The 23738-nt window shown below is 40.5% G+C and overlaps 1 protein-coding gene across 3 annotated transcripts in view; it reads right to left on the reverse strand.

Moving 5' to 3' along the window:
* Window positions 1-11221, reverse strand: part of nbeal2 (neurobeachin-like 2) — a 218230-nt gene extending 207009 nt beyond the window's left edge. For 2 of the 3 annotated variants that reach the window (XM_048528978.2, XM_048528976.2), the window contains exon 1: window positions 10595-11221. In XM_048528978.2, coding sequence (XP_048384935.1) covers window positions 10595-10645 — 51 coding nt within the window. In that variant the 5' untranslated portion in view covers window positions 10646-11221. Of the gene's footprint in view, window positions 1-9475; window positions 9550-10594 lie in introns of those variants that run through there. The other variant, XM_059646160.1, reaches the window with a different exon arrangement.
* Between the last annotated feature and the right edge of the window lie 12517 nt (window positions 11222-23738).

The raw sequence follows: 23738 nt of genomic DNA on the forward strand, positions 1-23738 counted from the left end.
CCATTTCCAGGAAGATTCACCAAATACAGCCTTACTTTCCTTCCACTGTCAGCATTCCACAGGACTATCTCTTCCATGAAACCCTGGTCCATTGTTCCATCAATCCTAACACTTCTCCAATAAATCACACAAGGTGTAACACTTGCCCATTCACCTCCCCCTTCTCTCTGTCCCAGGTCCCAAACACACCTTCCATATAAAGCATTTTACTTATACTTTTTTCAAATCAATCCATTGGTTTTGCTGCTCACAAATGTGGTCTCCTTTACATTAGAACTACCAAACATAGACTGGATGACCACTTTGCGGAATGCCTCTACTCTATCCAGAGGAATGGGCCCAACCTTCCAGTTGCTTGCCATTTCCATAAACCACGTATTAACATTTCCATCCTGAGCCTACAGCAGTGTTTTAATGAAATACAATGTAAGCTGGAGGAATAATACTTCATTTTCCGCTGAGCCAGTTTACGTTTTCTAGGACTCAATACTCAGTTAAACAACTTCAGAGCATGATCTCTGAAATTCATTTTACATCTGGTAATCTGCTGTGTCTCATTTGAGTTGAGAACAAAGCCAAGAAAACAGAGTGAATCCACTTTCTCCTTTTCATAAAAAACATGTACACCTGTTTTATACATCCATCTTCACTGCTTTTCTATTTTGCTCTGGACATTCTTAATCTGTGCCACTTATTCCTCCTCTCCCTTTGTTTGTAACACAAAAGAAAGCAGCATTTCCAACTCCTTTCAATTCTGAAGAGTCATTGGCGACTTGAAACATGAACTCTGTTTCTCTCTCCACAGATGTCAGTCCTGCTGAGTTTCTCCATCATTTAGTTTTTACTCCCACTTCCGGGTCATCTCACCTGCCCCCCTCAGTCACACCATCCTGTTCCTGACCATTGACTAAATCAGGAGACCTAATCCTCAGGAGGTTTGATTATCCCCTGGTAAAATGAATCCAGGTAGCTTTCTGCTTCCCTGATGTGTCAGAGAGTCTGTAATTGAGCCTCCAGCTCATAAGCTCTGAGCTGAAAATGTCTGGTCAAACATTCACAGCAGCCACGTTTATAACAATAGCTCGACAACATATTGTAACTAACACTCTTCAATTAACACATATAACATAATACTATTTTACTTCTCAAACCAATGAGGTTAAAAGTTAATAGTTAGTTAGAATCTGTATTGATAAAGTCCCTTATCATGCTTTGCATAAAAGTCCCCAAGCATTTTACATTCACTTGAACTTCACTGAAGGATAATCACGTGTGTTCTGTACACAAAATAACAATTCTAAGATGGCATCAAAGCATTTCTCAAGAGATGAAACATCCAAGCCAATTCATTGGAGGCCCTGGCTTCTGACTGATCAAAATGGAGATCTATTTGGGAAGATAGCCAACACTGAAAGACTTCATCGGAAGAAGTACATAGAAGTGAAGTCAAGACATTGGAGAATGTACAGAGACATTGAAAGACCTCATCTGCCATGCCCTTCAAGCATCAACTACAGGGAATATGGCAAATTCTCTGGATGGTGCACTCAATTTATCAACAATTTCAAAATCTCAGCAGAAGCAAGTTATCCTTGATCGCCAGGGACCACCTGAGAAGTAGAAGTGGTATGCAATTAGCTGTCCAATTAGCATACAAGATTTTACAAGCAACAACGTTGTCATTGAGCTTGGTTGAGGGAGGAAACTCCCTCTCAAAATCTCACAACTTGCATTTCAAGTATCAAAGAAATAGTAGAGGGAGGCTCTCCAGGATTGTTATCATGTTGTGTCCATATAAACAGTCAAATGGGCTCGAGTTTTCATGACTCATTTGCACAACCTCTGCCAGGACAGTATTCTCCCAGTATTGCACGAGGAGTCGTGTCTTGGATTTTGTATCTTTGTCTTAGCACGTGAGACTTAAACATGCTTTTTCTTCTTTTTGAAAGAAGAGAATGCTACCAAATAAGTCGAACTGATATAAACGAGGGTGCTAGTGAATCTTCAATCAAGGGTTTCTATCCCTGATATTAAAAAACTTTCCTTTCTGCATTTGAACATTTCTCAAATGAGATCCTCCAACCACTGAAATCGCTTTTCTTTTTCAAAGTTCTAAATTTAGAAAACAAAAACAAACTGTTTGACTTGTAGCATGAGATCATAACCATTTTAGAGCTGCACTCATTTCAGCAGACATTTTGTCCATTTACTATATTTTTCTTTTCCTTTTCATCTCTTCAGATATGCTGACTGCTCCTGAAAGACAATTTCACTAACACTAGCTCCTTTCTGACACTTTGTATTTTCAGGGATACACACTGACATTGAGTGATGGCTGGTTATTCACTAATAGAATTGAATTTATAGAACTGAGGATCTCTGTTCCACTGGGCTTGTCAGTGCTAATTCTTTATCTGCAACTATCTACTCCAATCCCATAACAATACCTTCTGCACTGTATCTTCCTTTTCAGATATCCATTTCATGCACTATTACAGTCTCTGCCTCTATAATCAAAATCCATAGGCTAATGACCCTCTTGTAGTAAAAGTAGCCTATCTTACCCCTTTATTAGGCCAATGATAACCCCAAAGTACCATTCACTAGTCATTGGAAACTACAATATTTATACTTAAATTTATGAAAAACATTGTCGGACACCACAGCAAATCATGGCCTTGCCCATACTCAATAATAAAAACATACGCCTGTCGGCATCATCTAGTACTAACCAGAGTTGATTTTCCCAACTTCCCTCACATCCCTCCCCACTGCTGAGAAGTAAAAGGGGAACTGAAACCAACTGCAATGCTGTTGCCAACCTGTCAACTAACCTTTGAATTTTGACCTTTGGTTCTTACTTTTATGTCAAATTTCCTATTGTAAATTGCCATGGTAATGTTCCGTGTTCTGTCTTCTGTCCATGTAATTATAGGTTCTAGCCACTAGGCTGTTCTGTGGAGCAAGTTCCTTTAAGTAACTAACTGTTCCCACCTTGTGTATGCTTTTGTTTGCAACAAAACTTAAAAAGGATACCAATCTTAAAACGTCCAAGATTCAGGCAGAGACAATAGTGGAATCCTTGGAGTAACAGAAGTGTGGAAGTGTTATTAGATTCAACAGAAATCAATGAATCCAAATTTATATTTTAGAAAGTCAATTTGAGGTTTAAATTTGATGAACATTGTAGTTGAAGGGAATCACAGCCAATCTTGTGCGATGCATATCACTCTTCTTTCTTACCTATCAAGTTCCACATGCTGACTGCGCACTAGAATATCAACCCCAAACTCATTGGGGTAGATTTTAACTGCATGACAACAGCAGCCAAAACAGCGGGGCATTTTACAGCTCTCTGGATTTTTATTTCTGCTACGGCCAGTTTTACACTACAGTCAAAGATTTAAACCCTGCTCTTCAAGCCAGCTAGAGTTTTGTAACACTTCCGAGAGCAGCATCTGCAGTTCCATAAATGGGTTACTGCCCATATCCCTCTCATGTAGGGTCTAGGCCCAAAACGTCAGCTTTTGTGCTCCTGAGATGCTGCTTGGCCTGCTGTGTTCATCCAGCTTCACACTATTATCTTGGATTCTCCAGCATCTGCAGTTCCCATGATTACTGCTCATATCCTTCTTCCTCTCTCCACAGATTGCTTATCTTTCCATCACTGCATCCCTGCTCTGTGGCTTTTTCTTCCCAGAATGATTTACAAATCAGCTATGGCTCGGTTTTAGCACTCTGGGTTCAGTGTGATAAGTCTGTTGGTTCAAATTCCACAAAGAATAGAGCTAAACTTCAGGCTGACAGCTCAGTGTAATACAGGCAGGAATTCAGAGAGGTGTGGCCTTTCTGGTGAGATGCGAAACTGAGACCTGGAGAGGATTCCACAAGGCAACCTGAAGAGCGCTCTAGTTCTTCCAATGTTGTTTATCCCTCAAACAACGTCGTCAAAGCAGCTCAGATAATAAAATGTGAGGCTGGATGAACACAGCAGGCCAAGCAGCATCTCAGGAGCACAAAAGCTGACGTTTCGGGCCTAGACCCTTCATCAGAGATCGTCAAAGCAGCTCATTTGGTTATGAGGTCAGTGTGGTTGATATGACCAGACACAGTTTCCCGTCCCTGGAATGATTCTCATTCATCTATTTTGCATTCTCTCCAACGCATTCGCATCATTCGCCTAGTATGGTATCCTTAACAGGACATAATAATCCAACTGAAGCCAAATTAGTGTCTTACACATGTTCAGCTTAGCTTCTGTATTCTGGTACACTATGTCTTTTTAATAATGTCGAGGATACTGTATGCTTTATGGAACTCTCAAATGAATCTTTATGAATGTCACAACATCTCCTGCTACCTTCAAGGAATTATGCATGTACGTATACCGATTACTCTGTTCCAACACCTCTTTAAAGTTGTACACTTAGTCTAAGTTGCCTTTGCATGTTCTTCTGATCAAATAGAATCACCCCAATTGTAATGATGCAGGAAAATATTGTAAATTACTACATTTAAAAATTCATTGTTGGCTGTGAAGCTTAAGAAATAATAAGGAAACAAAAGGCACTGTGTAAATACAAAGTAATTTGTCTTTACCTTTTGATTATATCATTTATTTTTCCCTGAATATATCTGCTTGACCTTTCTATAACCCTCCCCATTCCTTTCTGTTTTTATTTCCACTTCTATTTTTTGTTGAAACACAGAGTTGATGCTACCAGAACTGACTTGCACATGTCACTGATCACAACACAGAGCACCAACATCAGCAGACAGACGTTTTGTTTTCGAACGCAAGCTTATTTCCATGACAAGTTTCCATGTGTTTCTTTTTCCCTATCTTGGCCACCAGTTTCCTCTGATCTGATCCCAAGGGTGCTGATTCTTAACGAGGTACAGTTCTCTGAACGTTGACCAATCTCTAGTGACTGCACCAAGTAGCTGTTTTTTGTAAGTGGATCTGGAAAACGAATTGGAGGGTTACAAAGGTTATTCAATTGTCAATTAGCAACATATCCATCCCCAATCCCATCTTTCACCAGTGTCCTTCCAACAGTGGTTGCTTGACAGTGATCAGGAATGACTATGGCATTAAACCAACAACCAAGAGATTGTGGGGTCAAATTCCATCAAAGCATTTTGAGAAAGTGATTTCAAAAAATCTGTTAATTTGAGGGTGGGTAGTGGAAAAATCATGAAAATTATTGGATTATCAAAATCTCAAATTTGTCCACTGAAGCACTTCACAGAAGGCATCTACCTGCAGGTTGGTTCTACAAGATTCCGGCTTGTTGTTGACTCTTAACAGTCTCTGAAGTGACCACATTCGCAGGTCAAAATGAGACAGGCAAAACATATGACTCCTACATCCAACAACCAAACTTTTAAACACACCAACAGTTTCCTTAATCATGAGTGGACGTGGGTGTACTTGTTCGTGAGTCACTAACAGCTCATACACACATGCAGCAAGCAATTAGGAAGGCAAACTGTATGTTGTCTTTCATTGCAACTTCTTTTGAGTGCAGGACTAAAGATGTTTTGCTGCAATTGTACAGTGTCTCAGCAAGGCTGCTCCTGGAGTACTATGTATAATCTTATTTAAGGAAGGTTTTAGGTGTGCAATGGAGGTTACTTAAATTCGAATGGAGGGATTGTTTCGTCTGGAGAGATCTGCAACACCGGGCCTGTATTTTCTAGAGTTGACAATAACAAGAGACAATATTATTGTCAAACAGGGAATGCAACTAAGCTTCACTAGGCTTGTGCCAGAGCTGGGAGGACTGTCCAATTTTGAGCGTGAGAAAACTGGGCGTATATGCTCTAATGTTTTGAAGAGTGAAAGGTGACCTCATTGAAACCTACAAAACATTTAAAAGGATAGATAGGCTAATGCAGGCAAGTTATTTCCCCTGGTTGGTGAGTCTAGATCCAGATGCACAATTTAAATAAAAAATGGGGGATGTCATTTAGGACTGGCATGAGAAATATTTTTACTCAGAGGGTGGTGAATTTTTGAAATTTCCTGCCTCCGAAGGTGGTGGAAGCTCAGCCTTTGGGTATACCAAAGACAGAAATTGATGATTTTTTTGATTATCAATGGTGTCAAAGGATACAGGAATAATACGATAAAAGACCTTGAAATGTTGCTTAAACAGCAGTGCAGGGTCAATGTACTACTGCTGTCCCTATAGTTCGTCGCTCAGCGTGCTGAAACTGTGATCAGAGATAACGGGAACTGCAGATGCTGGAATTCTCTTTGCCAGAAGGCCAAGGAAGCACAATCGTCAAGCATGATCAATATAGAAACTGATCACGTTCTGGATACTAATGACATCAAAAAATATAGAAATAGTGTACGAACATGTTGTTGAATTAGATGATATGCTATAATCCAACTGAACAGTGCAACAGGATCAACAGGATGCATGACAATAAAATCATCAGACCACATAGTTTAATTAGGCCATTCAGCCCAATGAGTCTGCTCCACCAACTGATCATAATTCTATGTTCCAATTTCCAACTTTTGAAACTCTTGGTTTCTTCAGTAAACCTTAACATCTCAACCCATTCCTCAAACCCCACAAGCTCCCATTCTCCCAATAACCTTGCTGGCATCAGTCTACTTTCCAGAACTCAAACTTACAATGTTGTGGTACATATTGCTTAAAAGGTACTGCATTTACTTCTTAGAATCAGGGAGTTCAACCACTTGTACCAGTGAAATCGCTAAGAATTTCTCTTGCAATTTGGATAGGGATAGAACAGAATACTGTCTTGTCACTGTGTTGTGTTGCTGACAAGCAGTTACTGCCCTGACTGATCCATCTTGTTCAGATTTCACATTGCTGTATGTGTTGCAACCTAAACTCCACTCAGTGATTTCCCACCAACTACTTGCAAGAGAATGTTCTAGCTTCTCCACTGATATTTGTTGGCATTTCCTTGATCTTTAAGATACAAATTTAATTCAACTCATCCATGGTGACTATAATTTCCTGTGAGGTACCAATCATATTGAAATTCCTAACTTATGTTCAGTTTGGTTAGTTGATATTAACCAGTGCGGTCATTGGAAAATTACAATTGGTCTCAGTGCCCTGAGAGTGGATGATGAAATTCAGTCTGTGTCTCCATGAACATGACGTGAAGGTAGGATGAGCTGTGGCACCTTCCACAGAAGAGGAGCCTTGTGACATTCAACCACCAGGATCACACATGAAAAAAATGGGTACAGAACAAGGAGTTAACTGGAACACATGGAGTGTATTTCAGCAAAATCAGTGCTTTGGGAAAGAACAAAGGAAAGTTAGAGACAGCTAGTTATGTTTCAAATTCTAAAAACAATATATTGAGCTATTGCACAGATCTGTGTTTAAGCCTAAAGCTTACACAGAAGATAATTAACAGATCAAATTAAAGTATAACATTCCTGAACTATATTCCGTTCTTCAGGTGCCAACCAGTAAAGAGCCAAGAGAAAAGTGTAATTACATGAACTGCAGTAAAGCAAGCAACGCCACAGTTGAAGGTAGCACATACACCACCCTCACTAATAATTGCTAGGGCTACACGAAAGGATGCACAAGCAGCCCACATTGATTCATGCATTGAATATGATTCTCTTTCACTTTAAAAGGAAATGCACACATAACTGGAGAACGGCCTGACAAAATTTAGAGGTGTAAGACTGGAGGGTGGTAACTTTCAGATGAAGTGTGGCCTTGTCTGCCTTCTTGAGTCCATGTAAAAACTTTGTGTAGCCATTTCAAGATGTTTTGGGGATGTCAGCTATTCCGTTCAATATTCATTCCTTAAATCAATACTTGGACAGAACGTTCTTAATTTCATTGCTGTTTGCAATACCCTGCTGTGTGCAAATTCCCAGCCAATACAACATTTCCGACATTAAAACAGCGACTGTTCTTCAAATTTATTTCACTGATTGCAAAGCAGTTTACTGAGGTTCTGAAAGATGTTATTTAAATACAAGTCCTCCTTCATATTGCAACACTACTTGGTTTCCAGTTCCCTTACGAGGTACATGAGAATCTGTGTTTGCTTTAAGTCACATGAGTTTGCTAAGCACAATACTTGTAAGCACATGCTCCACTTGGCCTCTCCTCAGAAATGCTCTGGTCTACTCATTGTTTACCATTTACTTAATTTTCACAGCAGCTGAGTGCAAAAATCTAGAAAGCTTCATTTAACTATTTCACTCGCTTTAAATACAATATGACCACACAGCAGTAAGAACTAGGCTTATGCCAAAGCGGTTCCTCGCTCTGCAATACCATACTCTCAGTTTATAATCTTATTGCAAATGGGTGGGGTGACACCAAATGGAGTTTATTTAGCACTTTCTGACATCAACAGAATTGGTTTTGGCCATGGCTTCTCGTGGCAATGCTGCTAATCAGAGTCTGAAGTAGGAGGAAGGAGAAGGAATGCTTATGGTGCTATGCAATATTTGAGTTGTTGAGCCACATGAGGTTGGGAATGCAGCCAGTGGGAACAAGAAACGTCCATGTACGAGCAGAGCCAGTTCTGTCAGGCAGCTAGTTACAGATCCTGGTACTGCTGAAATATCATAAAGATATTCATGACTTGCATAGATTGCCATACCATGTTTGCATATCAAACAGAACGCTGGATTATCATAATGTTAGTGGACCTCCAGTGAGTGGCAGTGCTATGATAAGAACTCTACCAGCTCTCCAGCCCCCAGCCCAAATACCTTGAATTGAACATCTCAAATTTATTTTGGGTTGGACTCTTACACCAAGCAGGGATTAACATCTCCCATCTCGCACTTAAATCCAAACCTCAAATTCAAAACAATTGTACATTTCACTAACGTATTTGGTTATCTCCAGAAGCACGTGAACGAGTCTGAAATGCTCTGAGGAAACACAACCAACTGTGTCTTCATTTGTGTGTACAATTAACCTCTAGAAATCATAGAATACTGTCAAAGCTGTCTGTGCACCCCATGTCTTTCTTCAAATCTGGTCACTGAGCTGGAATTCGTCTAAGATCCTTGATGCCAGGAAGTAGAAAACTACCTGCCACAGTTCCCACACCTAATTTTTGCAAGTGCAGACACAGCTGAGCTGCAGGTGATGCCTTGCACCAGCTGATAATAACAACTGTCTGGGTACAACAGTGAAGACTGCAGAACAATCACTAGGGCTAAGTACCAAGTGTCCCTTCAGAATAAGAACAGAAATTGCTAGTGAAACTCAGGAGGTCTGGCAGCATCTTTTGGAAGAAAACAGAGTCAACATTCCGCGTCGGGTAACAAGTCCGTGCCTGCAAGCGGGGGTCGGGGGGAATGTACGGAGAAAAGCTTTTAGGTCATACTGGGACTTAAGGGCAGACCTTCACGATACCACAGTCTCACCCAAATCTCACGATGGAGATGTGGAGCCGCGAGCAAGTAGAGAGAAGCAGTAAATCCCTCGATTACCAAAAAATTTCACGTTTGAGGTGGGATTTCCGAAAAGTGTTTGGGTTTTGCAACTTGATTCCACGCATACATATACAGCCAGCTCCAGTTGAACGGGTGGCTCCACCTGCGGACCCAGTAGAGTTACCGTACCCCAGCTCCTGGAGCAAAAATCGATACAGACCAATCAGACAAACTCTCCCTTGGGGGACGGTCGATTCTAACACAATGTACACACTGTTTCATGTACGTACAAACCGTCATGTGTTAACTAATAACTAAGTAAATAAATAATCAATTCAAAAATAAACACACCTTCAGGAAATAAAATCAAAAAATACAGCTCATTTTCTCCAAGGACAAGAGATGCAATTTGCACGTAGCTGCCAAATTTGCAAAAAGATTACCGTGTTATTGTAATGGAACCAGTTCTAACTACGAAGGTGAGCAATCCCAAATACAGTTACGCCTTATTCAACGGTTAGTATCGATAACATATTGCAACTGGGCACCTCGCTCAGACACGAACAGAAGTATCGAGAACTTTTTTCTTGTTTGCTATCTAATTCCCACATCAAGATCAAACCATTTTAGCACTTGAAATGAAAATCGATCAGCAATGTATACCCTACCACTTTCTCGATTTAAATGAACACCAATCCAACTTATTTTCACTACTTTTTAAACCCAAAGAAAACGAACTGAACTGTCCACAAATAAACCGCAACATGCCTCAGAGACATTGCAATTGCTGGCTGCAACAAGTCCTAGATTGCTTTTAAAAACAGGTTAACTCAACATCACCGTCAGACATAGCACGCTGGCGTATCCATAAACATTTTACAAATCAACACAAAGGCAGGCACCTTTCAACTACCCTGCAAATTTTATTTTCTCAAAATGAGGAATCGCGATAACTTTTTACGTGGAATAAAAGTGGCATTAAAAGATTATTCTCAAAGGCAACACGCGAGAAATTGCTTTGCAGTCACGGTGCACTGACAACAGGTTTCTACTTTTGCTTTCCTTTGCAAGCGAAGCTAATCAGGGAGAGAGATGCCCGGCGGGGTGGGGGTGGTGGTGGTGACAGCATATTGAAGCTGGCGGCCCTAGCCCCGCGTTTCCAGGTGTGGGACTCACCTTGGTGAAGTACAACATCCAGAGCTCGTACAGCCGCTCCTTCGAAGCCATTCTTCGGCCACCGGGAGCCGCACTTTCTTCCTTTTTTTACTTGTTAAAAAAATAATGTATTATTTCCTCTTTATCTTCTCACACGCGCAGCTTTTTCTTGCAACTCTTCATCCCGACTTTTCCACTTCTCCCCACCGATGTTGTGAAGAAAAAAGCCCCGTAAAATTATTCCCTCGTTGCCAAATCGGAATGGTCGCACGGGGAATACAGCATCAGCGAAGATCCTCTCTCCTCATTTATTTATTTATTCGGAAAGCTGGGGTTTCTCCGCTTTATATTTAAATATAAAATTCTTTGGTTAAGTTGCTCCGAGTGGATTTCTGTTTATCTCTCTCCGTCTTATTCACACAATAGGCGCTTCCGCCATCTCGGTTCCGGGGTTTCTTTTTTTTCTCTCATTTATGTTGTTGCTCCTGTTGTGTCTGGTGGTTTTTTTGGCTGAATCTGTTTGCGCTTCTCCTTCGGAGCGCGTGCACGCGAGGGAGGGCCGCCCCCTTTCGCCGGGAGCGCGCTTCCACTCAGGCGCTTCTTCTGGAAGCGGGTGGGAGCGGGGCAAGATCCAAGACAGTGCCAAAGGCTCACGCTCGTGCTTCCGGCAACCGGGTCAGGTGACAGGGCGGGAGGGCGCGCGCCAGCGAGTGAAGGGGCTCGCGCGCCATCAGGTGAGAGGGATCCCTCGCGTCCAGGTGTAAGGGAGCGCGCACAGCCAGGTGACGCGCGCGCGGCTAGGTGAGAGGGAGCGCGCGGCCCCTTTGCGCTGGCAAGGCCAACCCCTCCTCCCCAGTCGATTTCAACCTTATAATTACCTTATTTTTGTCCTGTGCAACAGTCAGATTTCAGTCGTTCTTTTTGTGCTCATCGCTCTGAAACATCTGATGAGCTACTTTATAAATATTACCACTTGGCATTAATGCTAAATTATTGATCTAATTCTAATGCTTTTTTGTTTAACCAGGTAATGTCACTTCTCAGAAACCTCCAGGGGATTAGATGATTCTGGAAAGGAAAACTTCAGACCAAAGAGATTGGACCAAAGGGGAGAGCACAGTGGATCAAAGGAACATCTGTAGACCATTCAGCTTCTCTATCCTCAACTTGTAACTCCATGCTCATTGCAGTGTGAAATGAAATACTGTCCATCTCAGTCCTGAAAACTTCAATTAACTTCAATCATCTACAGCCTTGTGGAAGGATGCACAACATTTCTCACATATTTGACGAGAAATGTACTTCCTGATTTCACTTTTATATGGGAGCATGGGACTAAAAGAAAATAAACTTTTCACTACCAGACCTGCGATAGGGTTAGAGTAAGACCAGAGTTATAAGAGCAAAATTAGGCAGTTTGGCCCATCAAATCTGCTTTGTTATTCAACCATGACTGATATGTTTTTTATCCCTAATCTTCTGTTTTCTTCCCGTAACCTTTGATCTCCTCACTGAGCAGGAACCTATCCATTTCAGTCTTAAATACACTCAATGAGTTTGCCTCCACAGCCTTCTGTGACAATGAGTCCTACAGATTCTTCGCTGGCTGAAGAAATTCCTCCTCGTCTCAGTTCTAAAGAGTCATGCCTTCACTCTCAGGCTGTGCCCTCGGGTCCTAATCTCTCTTTCTGATGGAAACATCTTCTGCATATCCACTTTTTCCTGGCCTCTCACTATTTTGTAAGCTTCAGTGAGATTGCACCCCCCTCCCCGCCCCTCATCTTTGAGAACTCCATCAAGTACAGACCTAGAGTTCCGAATTGCTCCTCATATGACAAAACTTTGTCCTCAGGATTATTCTGAGAAATTCCCTCTGGACCCTGTCCAAAGCCAACACATCCTTCCTGAGATACAGAGCCTAAATGCAGTCTGACTAGAGTCTTGTATAGCTTTAACAGTTCATGCCTTTCTCTTGGAATCTAGCCCTCTCGAAATGAATGCTAATATTGCAGTTGTTCTCAACCACCAACCAAACCTACATGTTGACTTTAAAGAATCCTGAACTTGGACCACTAATTCCCTTTGTGCTTCAGATTTCACAAGCTTCTCCCCATTTAGAAATAGTCTATGCCTCTATTTTTTTTGACCAAATTGCATAACCTCACACTTTCCCACATCATATTCCATCTGCCGCTTCTTTGCCCACTCTCTTAGCCTGTCCAAGTCCTTCTGCACCCTCTCTTGCCTCCTCAACACGGTCTGTCCTCCATCAACCTTTGTGACACCTGCAAAGTTAGCAACAACGCCCTCAGTTCCTTCATGCATATGTATAATGTGAATAATTGTGGTCCCCGAGACTGACCCCTTAAGGAGTTCTGCAACTCGATGGCTGCCATCCTGAAAAAGACACCTTTATCCCCACTCCTTGCCTTCTGCTCCTTAACCAATCCTCTGCCACTACCACCATCGGCTGTTATCTTATTTGGTGAGTTTTGAGAAGATTTGTAGCTCAGGTTGAGTTTCTGGATGTGAGTTTGCTCGCTGAGCTGGAAGGTTAGTTTTCAGATATTTCGTCACCTTTCTTGGTAACATCATCAGTGAGCCTCCAATGAAGCGCTGGTGTTATGTCCCGCTTTCTATTTATCTGTTTAGGTTTCCTTGAGTCAGTGATGTCATTTCCTGTGTTGGTGATGTCATTTCCTGTTCTTTTTCTCAGGGGGTGGTAGATTGGCTTCAAATCCATGTGTTTGTTGATGGAGTTCTGGTTGGAATGCCATGCTTCTAGGAATTCTTGTGCGTGTCTCTGTTTGGCTTGTCCTAGGATGGATGTGTTGTTCCAATCAAAGTGGTGTCCTTCCTCATCTGTATGTAAGGATACTAGTGATAGTGGGTCATGCCGTTTTGTGGCTAGTTGATGTTCATGTATCCTGGTGGCTAGCTTTCTGCCTGTTTGTCCAATGTAGTGTTTGTCACAGTTCTTGCAAGGTATTTTGTAGATGACATTTGTTTTGCTTATTTGTTATCTTGTTTAGCAGCATCCTGTGCGCAACCTTGTCAAAAGCCTTCTGGAAATCCAAAAAGATCACATCCACTGGCTATCTTTTGTCTAACTTACTTATTATCTCCTCAGAGAATTCTAAAAAATTTGTCAGGCATGACCACCCCTTGACGAATCCGTGATGACTCGGTCCTATTTTACCATGCACTTACAGGTACTCTGAAGTATCGTCTTTAATAATGGACTTTAAAATCTCAACCACAACCAAGCTCAGGCTAACCAGCCTATAATTTTCCATCATCCGTCTCCCTCCTGTCTTAAATAGGGGTGTTACATTAGCGCAGAACAATGTACCCAATTACAAAGGGATAGTAAGATGTGACCAAAAGGTTGGTTCTTTCAAACAATAAATGGGGAAAATAAAACAGAATTTGTACAGTTCTATTTGAGAACTGGTTATGGAAGCAAATGGCTTAAATTCATTTCCCTGTGAATTTGCACTCAGTAAATCTTACAAGTATCGTTAATCAAATGACTAAATTACATTGGGTTTTCCTAGTACCAGTTGCACTCCAATCAAGTCACAAACTGTGGGTTGTAGTCAGATGCTTCAATTCAGTTCTAAAGCGGTACAGCTATCAGTGCTTGTGATTTATATTAGATTTTAGCTGACAGCCCAACTATTCAGGCAATTTAGAGAGTGATTAGAGGACCCTTAGCACTCAGGTACTGTGTTTACTTTGTGAATATCATATGCAATGATTTGATTTGAAGTCTTTACATCAATCAAATTGAGATTATTATAGATAACGCAGGATCTATTGGGGGCTCTGAAATGTTGCTTGGCTCCGATGTCTCTAATATCAATATTTGAAGAGCAACAGGAAGCTTCCTTAGGTTACTGGGCAATATTCAATTTACAACTAGTGTTACCAGCAACAGATTAATTGTTTTTGTTAGTTTGGCTCTCTCCCCTAGAATTCTTTATTTAATATTTTATTATCACCATCAAAGACTTTGCTTGGGTTGTTTGTTTTTGACAGGTTTGTTTTGCAGCTTTTTTCTACAACTACTTATGCTCTGCCAAAGCAACCTGTATATTGAAAAGAATTGAACTCTGAAAACCTAGCCCTGTCAGGCAGTTAAGTCTGACACAGAGCAACTGATTCCTCGAGGACAAACAAGATGTGATACCATCATCATATATTTGTCCACCAGGATAACCCCTGACTATTTGACCAGTACTTTTTTTTTCAGAGATACAGCAAAAGACATTAATACTTTTTAAATATCCTGCGTGTGTATGGAAATGAGAGCTGAGGAGGTGGTGGCATAATGATAATGTCACTGGACTAGAAATCCAGAGATGTGGGCTACTGTAGAGGGAGGGCGGACAGATTGGAGGGCCCCCTCATATGTCTGGTCCTGGGCCTGGCCAAAATAGTCATTAACATGTTCAAGCAGCAGGCTGTGGAGAGGGTTGTTGTGCTTGACTGTCTACCTCTCTTTCGCGTTCTCATCTGTGTTTGTGTGTCCAAGTAGAGGGAGCATGTGTTGCTCACCGGCAAAGTAGAAGCCTTTAGAGTCCAGTGGGCACCACAGGGTTTGGGGTGTATGAGGTAAGTTTCTATTTGCTTCTTTAAGTTTCTTTTAATTGTTAGTTTTTATTTTTCTTACAATGATCCATTGGGGCTGTTAACCTGATTTTGATTGTTTAAAAAGAGTAGAAACCAAAAGCTGCATGGTATGTTATGGAAATGGTCTTGAAACTAGAGCAATTGAAGTTTATATAAAAACAGAATTGCTAGCCAAAACAAAAACAAGGGTCAATCTAGTTTGTCTTCCACCGTGTCAGTATTCACATGATTCAACAGGAATGTTAACTAAAAATGACAATCAATCTCTATCAACTGCTTTACAACAGACATGATATGAAGCTAACTCCAAATATGGAGAGATTTGGAAACCATAGGTCTAATGTCACTGTTTTTTGCAGATGTCTTACACTTACCACTTGTCATGTCTCAAATTATTTGTGCACTGGATACCCAGAAAGTGTTACTACTGACACAATCAGTTTTGTAAAACAGTAGGTGTTTTTTTTACTCATCTAACCTTTGGGGAAATTCCAGTTGCATTTTAAAATGTTATGTCTCCAGACAATTTTGCTTTTCTTCCAACAAAACAAAGAAATTTTCAGAATACAGCTGATAAAAATACTAGAATCTTGGCTTAGAAACAAATCAATCTAAAAATATCCAAAACTAATTAACAACAAAACAATTTTATTGATGTAGCACTTTTAATATAATAAAAGTGCTTCAAAAGAGCGTAATTAAACAGTTCATGACATTGAGCCGCATAAGCAGATATTGTGTCAGATGATCACAAGCTTGGAGAAACATTTGAGATGAACTTGACTTTATGGAGGATAGAATGTGGAACACCAGCCTGGAGGGAATTGGAATATTCACATCGAGAAGTAACAAAGACATCAATGGGGGTTTTGCCAACTGGGAGATGAACTGAAATGGTGTGAGTTCAGGCACTGTTACAAAGGGTTCGTAATCAAGAAGCCCAGGTTATATTCAGGTGACGTGGGTTCAAATCTCACTGTGAGTTATATCTAAAAATGAGGTGTCAACCTGGTGAAGCTACAACATAGAACTACTTGCATTATCAAACAGCACAAGTACAAAAACCTGAAAAAGTGATATGCAGGGCTAAGGGATTCCACAACTAATGGAGCAGACCCATGGATGATCCATTTGGGCCTCCTCCAGAGGGTCCCAGCATCATGGATGCCAATCTTCAGCCAATTCAATACACTTCACATGGTAGCAAGAAATCACTGAAGGCACTGGCTATTTAAAAGACTATAGATTCTGACAATATTCCAACATTATTACTGAAGAAGTGTGCTCCAGAAATGCATGTGCCTAACCAAATTATTCAAGCATGGTTATAATGACATCTACCAAATAATGTGGAAAAAAGGCCCACATTTATACTGTACACATAAAAAAAAGACAAATCCAACACAGTCAATTATCACCCCATCAATTAATTCTTGATCAGCAATATCATGATTGAAGGGGTCATCAACAGGGCTATCAGGTAGTGCCTGATTAACAATAACCAGCTCATTGATGCCCAGTTTGGGATCTGCCAGGGAAACTCAGCTCTTGATCTCATTACAGCCTGAGTTCAAACATGAACAAAAAAGCTAAACTCCAGACGAGAAATGAGAGTGACTCCCCCTGGCATCAAGGCTGCATTTAACTTGAGTGTTTCATTAAGAAGCCCTGGCATAACTGAAATCTATGGGAATTTGGGGGAGGGGAAATCTCCACTGCTTTGAGTCCTACCTGGCACAAAGCAAAGTGGCAGCTCAGTCACTTCAACTCCAGGACATCCTCCCAGGAATTCCTCAGGATCATGCTTTCAACCACCTTCAAGTGCTGCATCAATGACTTTCTCTTCTTCGAAAGGTCAAATGTGGATGCTCGCTGATGATGACACAATATTCAGTAACACTTGAACTCCTCAGATTCTGAAGTATGCCATGTTCAAGTAGAGCAAGATATGAACAATATCTAGGCTTGGGCTCACAAGTAGCAAGTACAGCAAGTAATGTTCATATGAAACAAATGCCAGACAATAACCATCTCCAATAACAGATGATCTAACCATTGTCTATTGACATTTAGTGGCATTATCATTGCTGAATTCTTAAGTATCAACATCCCTAGGGCTGACAAGAAATTGAACTGGACTAGCCGTATAAATAGCGTAGCTACAAGAAAAGAGGAGCAACTCATCCTCTGAATCTCCAAACTATGTCAACCATCCAGCAGGCACAAGTCAGGAGTGTGATTGGATGTCCCCTACATGCCTGGATGAATGCAGATCCTATAACCCTCAAGAAGGTTGACAAACTTTCAGGACAAAGCAGCCTGCTTGATTGACACCACAAACATTCACTCCTTCCATCATTGATGCACAGTAACAGCAGTATGTACGATCTATATGATGTCCCAGAGAAATTCACCAAAGTGTCTTAGGTTGCTCTTTCCATGACCAATACCATTGAGAAGGAAATGGAAACAGAACCACCTGAAAGTTCCCCTCTAAGCTACTGGCCTGGAAATATGTCACCATTTCTTCACTGTTGCTGGGTCAAAATCCTGGACCTCCATCCCTGACAGCAGTGCGGATGTACCTACACCATATAGACTGCAACATTTCTAGAATTCATGAATGTAGGATACATAATAAGTTTGCTTATGACACAAAGAATGTTAAAAAGCAAGGAGGAAAGCCCTAAATTACTGAATGATATAGATATAAATGAAATTTAATTCTGTAAAGTGTGAGCTGATGTATTGTGAAAGAATGATCAAGATAAAGAAGTACACTTTGAATGGTCAGATTCTGGGAAGTGCATGTCCATAGATCCTTGAAGGCAGCAAAATGATAAAGTGGTTAAAAAGGTAGATGAAATACTTGTCTTTATTAGTCAAGACATTGAATACAAGGCAAGAAGGTTATAACGCAACTGTAAACAACATTAGGCCACAGTTGGAGTATAGTCTGCACTTCTGGTCAAGACACTATAGAAGAGATGTGAGTGCACTTGAGAGGATGCAGAGGATGTTGCCTGGGCTGGAGTGTTTCAGAGAGACAAGATAGGCTGGGGTTGTTTCCCTTAGAGTGGAGAAGGCTGAGGTGTGACCTGATTGAGGTGTGCAAAGTTATAATGTGCAGAGATGGGGTAGATTGGGAGAAACCGTTCCTCTTAGCAAAGAAGTCAACAATCAAAGGGCTCAGTTTTAAGACAAGGAGCGAGGGGTTAGAACTCACTGCCTAACAGGGTGGTAGAGGCAGGAACCAGCAAGACATTTGAGAAGCATTTAGATGAGTACTTGATCTGCCATAGCATACAAGGCTTCGGACCAAGTGCTGGAAGATATTAGAATATTAGAGTAGATATATGCTTGATGATTGCAGCGGATGCAATGAACCACAGGGCCTTTATCTGTGCTGTAAAAACTCGCACTGACAGGCAACTATCACCACCTTCTTGAAAGCAATTTTGGATGGGCAGTAAATGCTGGCCCAGTTAGCACAGCCCTCCTCCCATGAAATGATTTTAAAAACTGTCAACTGGATAGAATGAGAAACCAAGTAATAAATCTGGAATATAGAACTAATCCAATGATGGTGGCAAAGAAATTATCATTGATTGTTGTAAAAATCCACTTGGGTCATTACTGTCCCTATAGAAGGGAATCTGCTACCCTTACTTGGTCTGGCCTACATATGACTCCAGATTCAAGGAAGTGTGGTTGACTCTTAACAAAAAACTGAAAGAACTGCAGATGCCGCAAATCAGAAACAAAAATAGAAATTGCTAGAAAAGCTCAGCAGGTCTGGCAGCATCAGAGAGAAATCAGATTAACTGTTTCAGGTCGAATGATCCTTCCTCAGAATCCAGATGGTGGCTTCTATTTTAGTTTGCGATTTTTGACTCTTACCTGTCCTCCGACATGGACCAACAATCTATTTAGTACAAGGGCAATTGGATAGAAGCAACAAATTCTGCCCTTGACAACAATATGAAAGAATTTTTAAAAAGTTATTTCAGCAGTGACAGGAATAAAAGATTAGATTTTAGTTTGACAGTCAAATATGACAACCATATTTGTGAATAAACAATTTGAAATTCTTGCTTGGAGGGTAAGGGAGTCCACAGCTGAGGAATGAGATTTGGAGCAGTAACTGAAAGTCTTCAATTTCCCACTATTTAATTGAAGAACTTTCTGCTCATCCAATACTGGATGTTGGATAAGCAGTCTCATAATTTAGCAAAATCGACAATCAAGAGCTGTGGTGAGATAAAACTGGGTATCCTCAGTAAATGTGTGAACACTAATGCTATGCATTTGAATGATGACACCAAGTATAAGACTGCAGATAAGAAATGGGAGTAGGCCAAGATTTGATCTTTGGGGAGCACCAAATCTAATAGTGCAGAAGCAGGAAGAAAGATCATTGCAAGTGATCATCTGTCTGCAATTACACAGACCAAGAATGGAACCAGATGACAGCAGTTCTACCCAGCTGTGGACTTCATCAAACAATGGAGTGGCATTGTAGGAGAATGGTATGTTTGACCATTGCAGGGAGATTGAGAGCAGGAGAGATACTTTATTTTTGTCACGTGGAAAGTTGCTTATGAGAATGAGAAGAGTTATTGTCATCCTGTGGCTGGACAGAAACATGATTGGAAGGATTCAAGTAATGATTTCTGGGAAACTTGGAAATGGATTTGGGAAATGATGGCAGAGCTTTGGAGAGAAAATGAAAGCTGAAGTAAGAGAATAGTTTCCAAGGAAGGTGGTGTCAAGGAATAAAAACAGAAAATGTTGGAAATACTTAGCAGGTCGGGCGAACTCTATATAGAGAAACAGAGTTAACATGTCAGGTCTGTGACTCATCCATTTTTATCCTCACTTATTTGAGAATAGGATTGATGTCAGCAGATGAAAAGAAAGAAGGATAATACATGGAGAATTTAAACCATGAATACGGGAACAATTGGGAAAATTGGGTGGTCAGTAGTTGAATGGAACTAGGAGTAAGGAAGCATGACGCGGATTTTATGTAGAAGATGCATTCAGAAAGGGAATGAGCAAAGACAGGACAGAAGCTAGACAGGTATGCAAGTTCAGGCACTTGTAGTCTTGCACTTGTTAATCCAAGTCTATGTGGTACCTTCAGGTGAAACAGAGTCACCAGGCAAAGAGATGAGTGGATCAGACCTCACTCTTGATTCAACTTCAATTTTAAAACCATACACTTTATCCTATTTTGATTTGGCCTTTAGCATTTATATTATGTTAACAGTTTAAAAAGGCAATAATTTAATAAACTGGGCTGCGAGGTTGACTGGAAAAGTTTTTCAGGGCTACTTAGATTGAGCAGTAAACATACCTTGGCAGCATTGCCTGTAATCTGAAAAAAATAAGAAGTCTGAAATCTTCCAAGTTTTATATCAGATAAAATTCTGCTAAACAGACAAAAGCTCCATTTTTGCATCCCCACTAAAGTCAAAGTTTATAAAGAAGTTAAAGATATTGGATTCTGGAACATATTTAGGTTCCCAGAAGATATTTTCCTGAGAGAGAGAGAGAGGTCTGTGCAGCTTGTCCTGCTGTATGGTTTCATTTTCAAACGTACAGAGGGAGATTTAGCTTTATAATATCTGTTTCTTGGAGGTTTGATCCTTCAGTTGATACACTTAGACATCCACTGAAAAACAGAAACTTCAGTTCAGAGGCTGTTGCTAGGAAACCTTCAGCATAACACCACTTCCAAATCAATCTGTTCAGCAATTATCGTCCATAAACCCAGGGGTGCACGTGCTTATAGTGTTGTAGTATTTTTCAAATCTAGACTATTATATTCCCTATACAGGAGAAACATACATGGGTTGTCTGGCTAATAGTACCATAGAGCGGATGGTAGAGTTGACCGTTCTGTAACTCTTAAAGTACAAATGCTGCCCTGTAAAAGAGAGATAATATTTAGTGGGTCAAAAGAAAATTTTCCTTCTCTGAGAAATATAGATAAAGAGAAATGAACAGAAAGCTGGCCTATGTGGAGATAACAGCTTGGTGATCTTGCTGAAGCAGTACAGCCAAGGATGGTGTCTCTTTTTGGCATCAGAACCCCTCCTGTGAATCTTAGGTGTAAACTGCTAGAATGAAAATGATTTAATTTATGAATGTAATCATGGCACCTTTCATGCAAATTAGAAAACAATATGTTGCTGTCAGAAAGTATGTTGTACCATACTATACACGTTAGATCTGGTGGTGAGCAGTCTTCCCAGCTTGCAAGTTTCACATTTGAACCCACTTATCAAAACTACTGTTGAGAATACACATTTTTCATTTAAGAGTTTGAGGGACTGGAATATGGGAAATACTTGGACATTCTGGATTGAAAGGGTTTTGAAAGGATGTGGTTTCTAAGAGTTGTGTTTGACATAATTACTGGAGTCAAAAAATTAATATGAGCTGTTAGCCATCTGTTCTTTGGCTTGAAGTCAAATAACTTAGAACATAGAACATAGAACAGTACAGCACAGAACAGGCCCTTCAGCCCACAATGTTGTGCCGACCATTGATCCTCATGGATGCACCCTCAAATTTCTGTGACCATATGCATGTCCAGCAGTCTCTTAAATGACCCCAATGACCTTGCTTCCACAACTGCTGCTGGCAACGCATTCCATGCTCTCACAACTCTCTGCGTAAAGAACCTGCCTCTGACATCCCCTCTATACTTTCCACCAACCAGCTTAAAACTATGACCCCTCGTGCTAGCCATTTCTGCCCTGGGAAAACTTATGGGATAGCAGATAAGAAAAGCTTTTAAGAGATAAAAGGTGGGTTTATGGACTAAAGTTGTTGAACAGATTGATTTGGAAGTGGTGTTGTGCTGAAGGTTTCCTAGCTACAGCCTCTGAACTGAAGTTTCTGTTTTTCAGTGGATGTCTAAGTGTATCAATTGAAGGATCAAACCTCCAAGAAACATATTATAAAGCTAAATCTCCCTCTGTACGTTTGAAAATGAAACCATACAGCAGGACAATCTGCACAGACCTCTCTCTCTCAGGAAAATATCTTCTGGGAACCTAAATATGTTCCAGAATCCAATATCTTTAACTTCTTTATAAACTTTGAAAGCTGAATTGTCACTTCTCATTGACTCTCATTTAAACTGAAGTCTGAGCAAACAATCTTATTGAATCTATAGCTATCAAAATTGAAGTGTCAACTGTGGAATATTGATTAGACTGTGACAATCTTCCTATTTTCATCCTTTGAGATCAGACATTTGGCTCATGGGGTTGTACTAGCTATTTGCCTTTGTTTGTAAAATATTTATTATCTCTGAAGATTTATATTGTCTGCCATGTGACTGTGTGTATTGATATTAAGGCAATTTAGTTTGATTCCAAATAGTCGCTGTTTTGCCACTTATTGCTAGAATAAGTTTATTTTTAACAATTAAAATTTCTGAGTTCTTTGAAAGAAACTGATGAAAATCTCTTCTATTCTGATAACAGTAAGAAAGAGGAACAAATTAACTATTTTGATGACAAAATAAAACATTTACACTTTTGGTATGTTTCATGAAATAATGGGGCTTGATTACCAAAGCACCCTCCTGTTCAGAGTCATAACACCACTCTAAATTACTATGATTCCCTTTTCACAGAAATAACTGTCTGGAAGAACGGAGTAGTTATCTGCAATACTTGACATTTCACATCCCTGAAAGCAAAGCAATACACAAGTTAGGCTTGTTTAATTCATAATGAAATTAAATGGAAATGTTGAATGTGGATATACTTTGACGCACTCAATTTTGCCCTCTCATTGATAGGGTAGCAGTTATGTCTTAAAACGATGCAGGATGGTCATCTCTCACACCCTCCATTCGTGGCGTTTCTGTCGAGACAGCTGACACGTTTCTCTGGTGCAGGGAAAGTAAAGTGGTCGGCTTAAAATTCAATGAAGCCAATGCACCAGTCTCCCACACATGGAAAGTTGAAGTTTGCCTGTGTTTAATATCTGGGAATTGATTGACCAACAGGCATATCTTAAACTGAAAATGTTTTTCTTACTTTTTGAAAGGTTTATCGGGTTCCCTGACCCAGATGAAATGGAGATGTGTGGAGATGACAAGGACTGTAGTCACCTCTGAGAAGTTAGATTTTCTTGAGAGAGTAACACTGGCAGCACCATTAAATGTGCTGGTCAAGACAAGAATGGTTCAGTTTGTACATATCTGGAAGATAACACTCATAGTTTGGATCTGTGCCTATGATGTAAGGTTTAAGTGTGGAAACGGAAACATCTGGAAAAATGTAACCGTTTTATATTGAAGGAAACAGGTGAAAATACAAGAAACATAAGAAAACATTCAACATGGCATTTAAATTCTGCATGAACAGATATACAATTGGCTCCCCAAGCTGACTCCACGATTCAATCAGATCGTGCACATTGTGGCTCATCCAATCATACTTTCCTGTACCCCGCTTCAACTACCACCACCACCACCGCATGCCCCCCCCCCCCAAAAAAAACT

The sequence above is a fragment of the Stegostoma tigrinum genome, chromosome 5, assembly GCF_030684315.1.
Source record: "Stegostoma tigrinum isolate sSteTig4 chromosome 5, sSteTig4.hap1, whole genome shotgun sequence".
Lineage (NCBI taxonomy): Eukaryota > Metazoa > Chordata > Chondrichthyes > Orectolobiformes > Stegostomatidae > Stegostoma > Stegostoma tigrinum.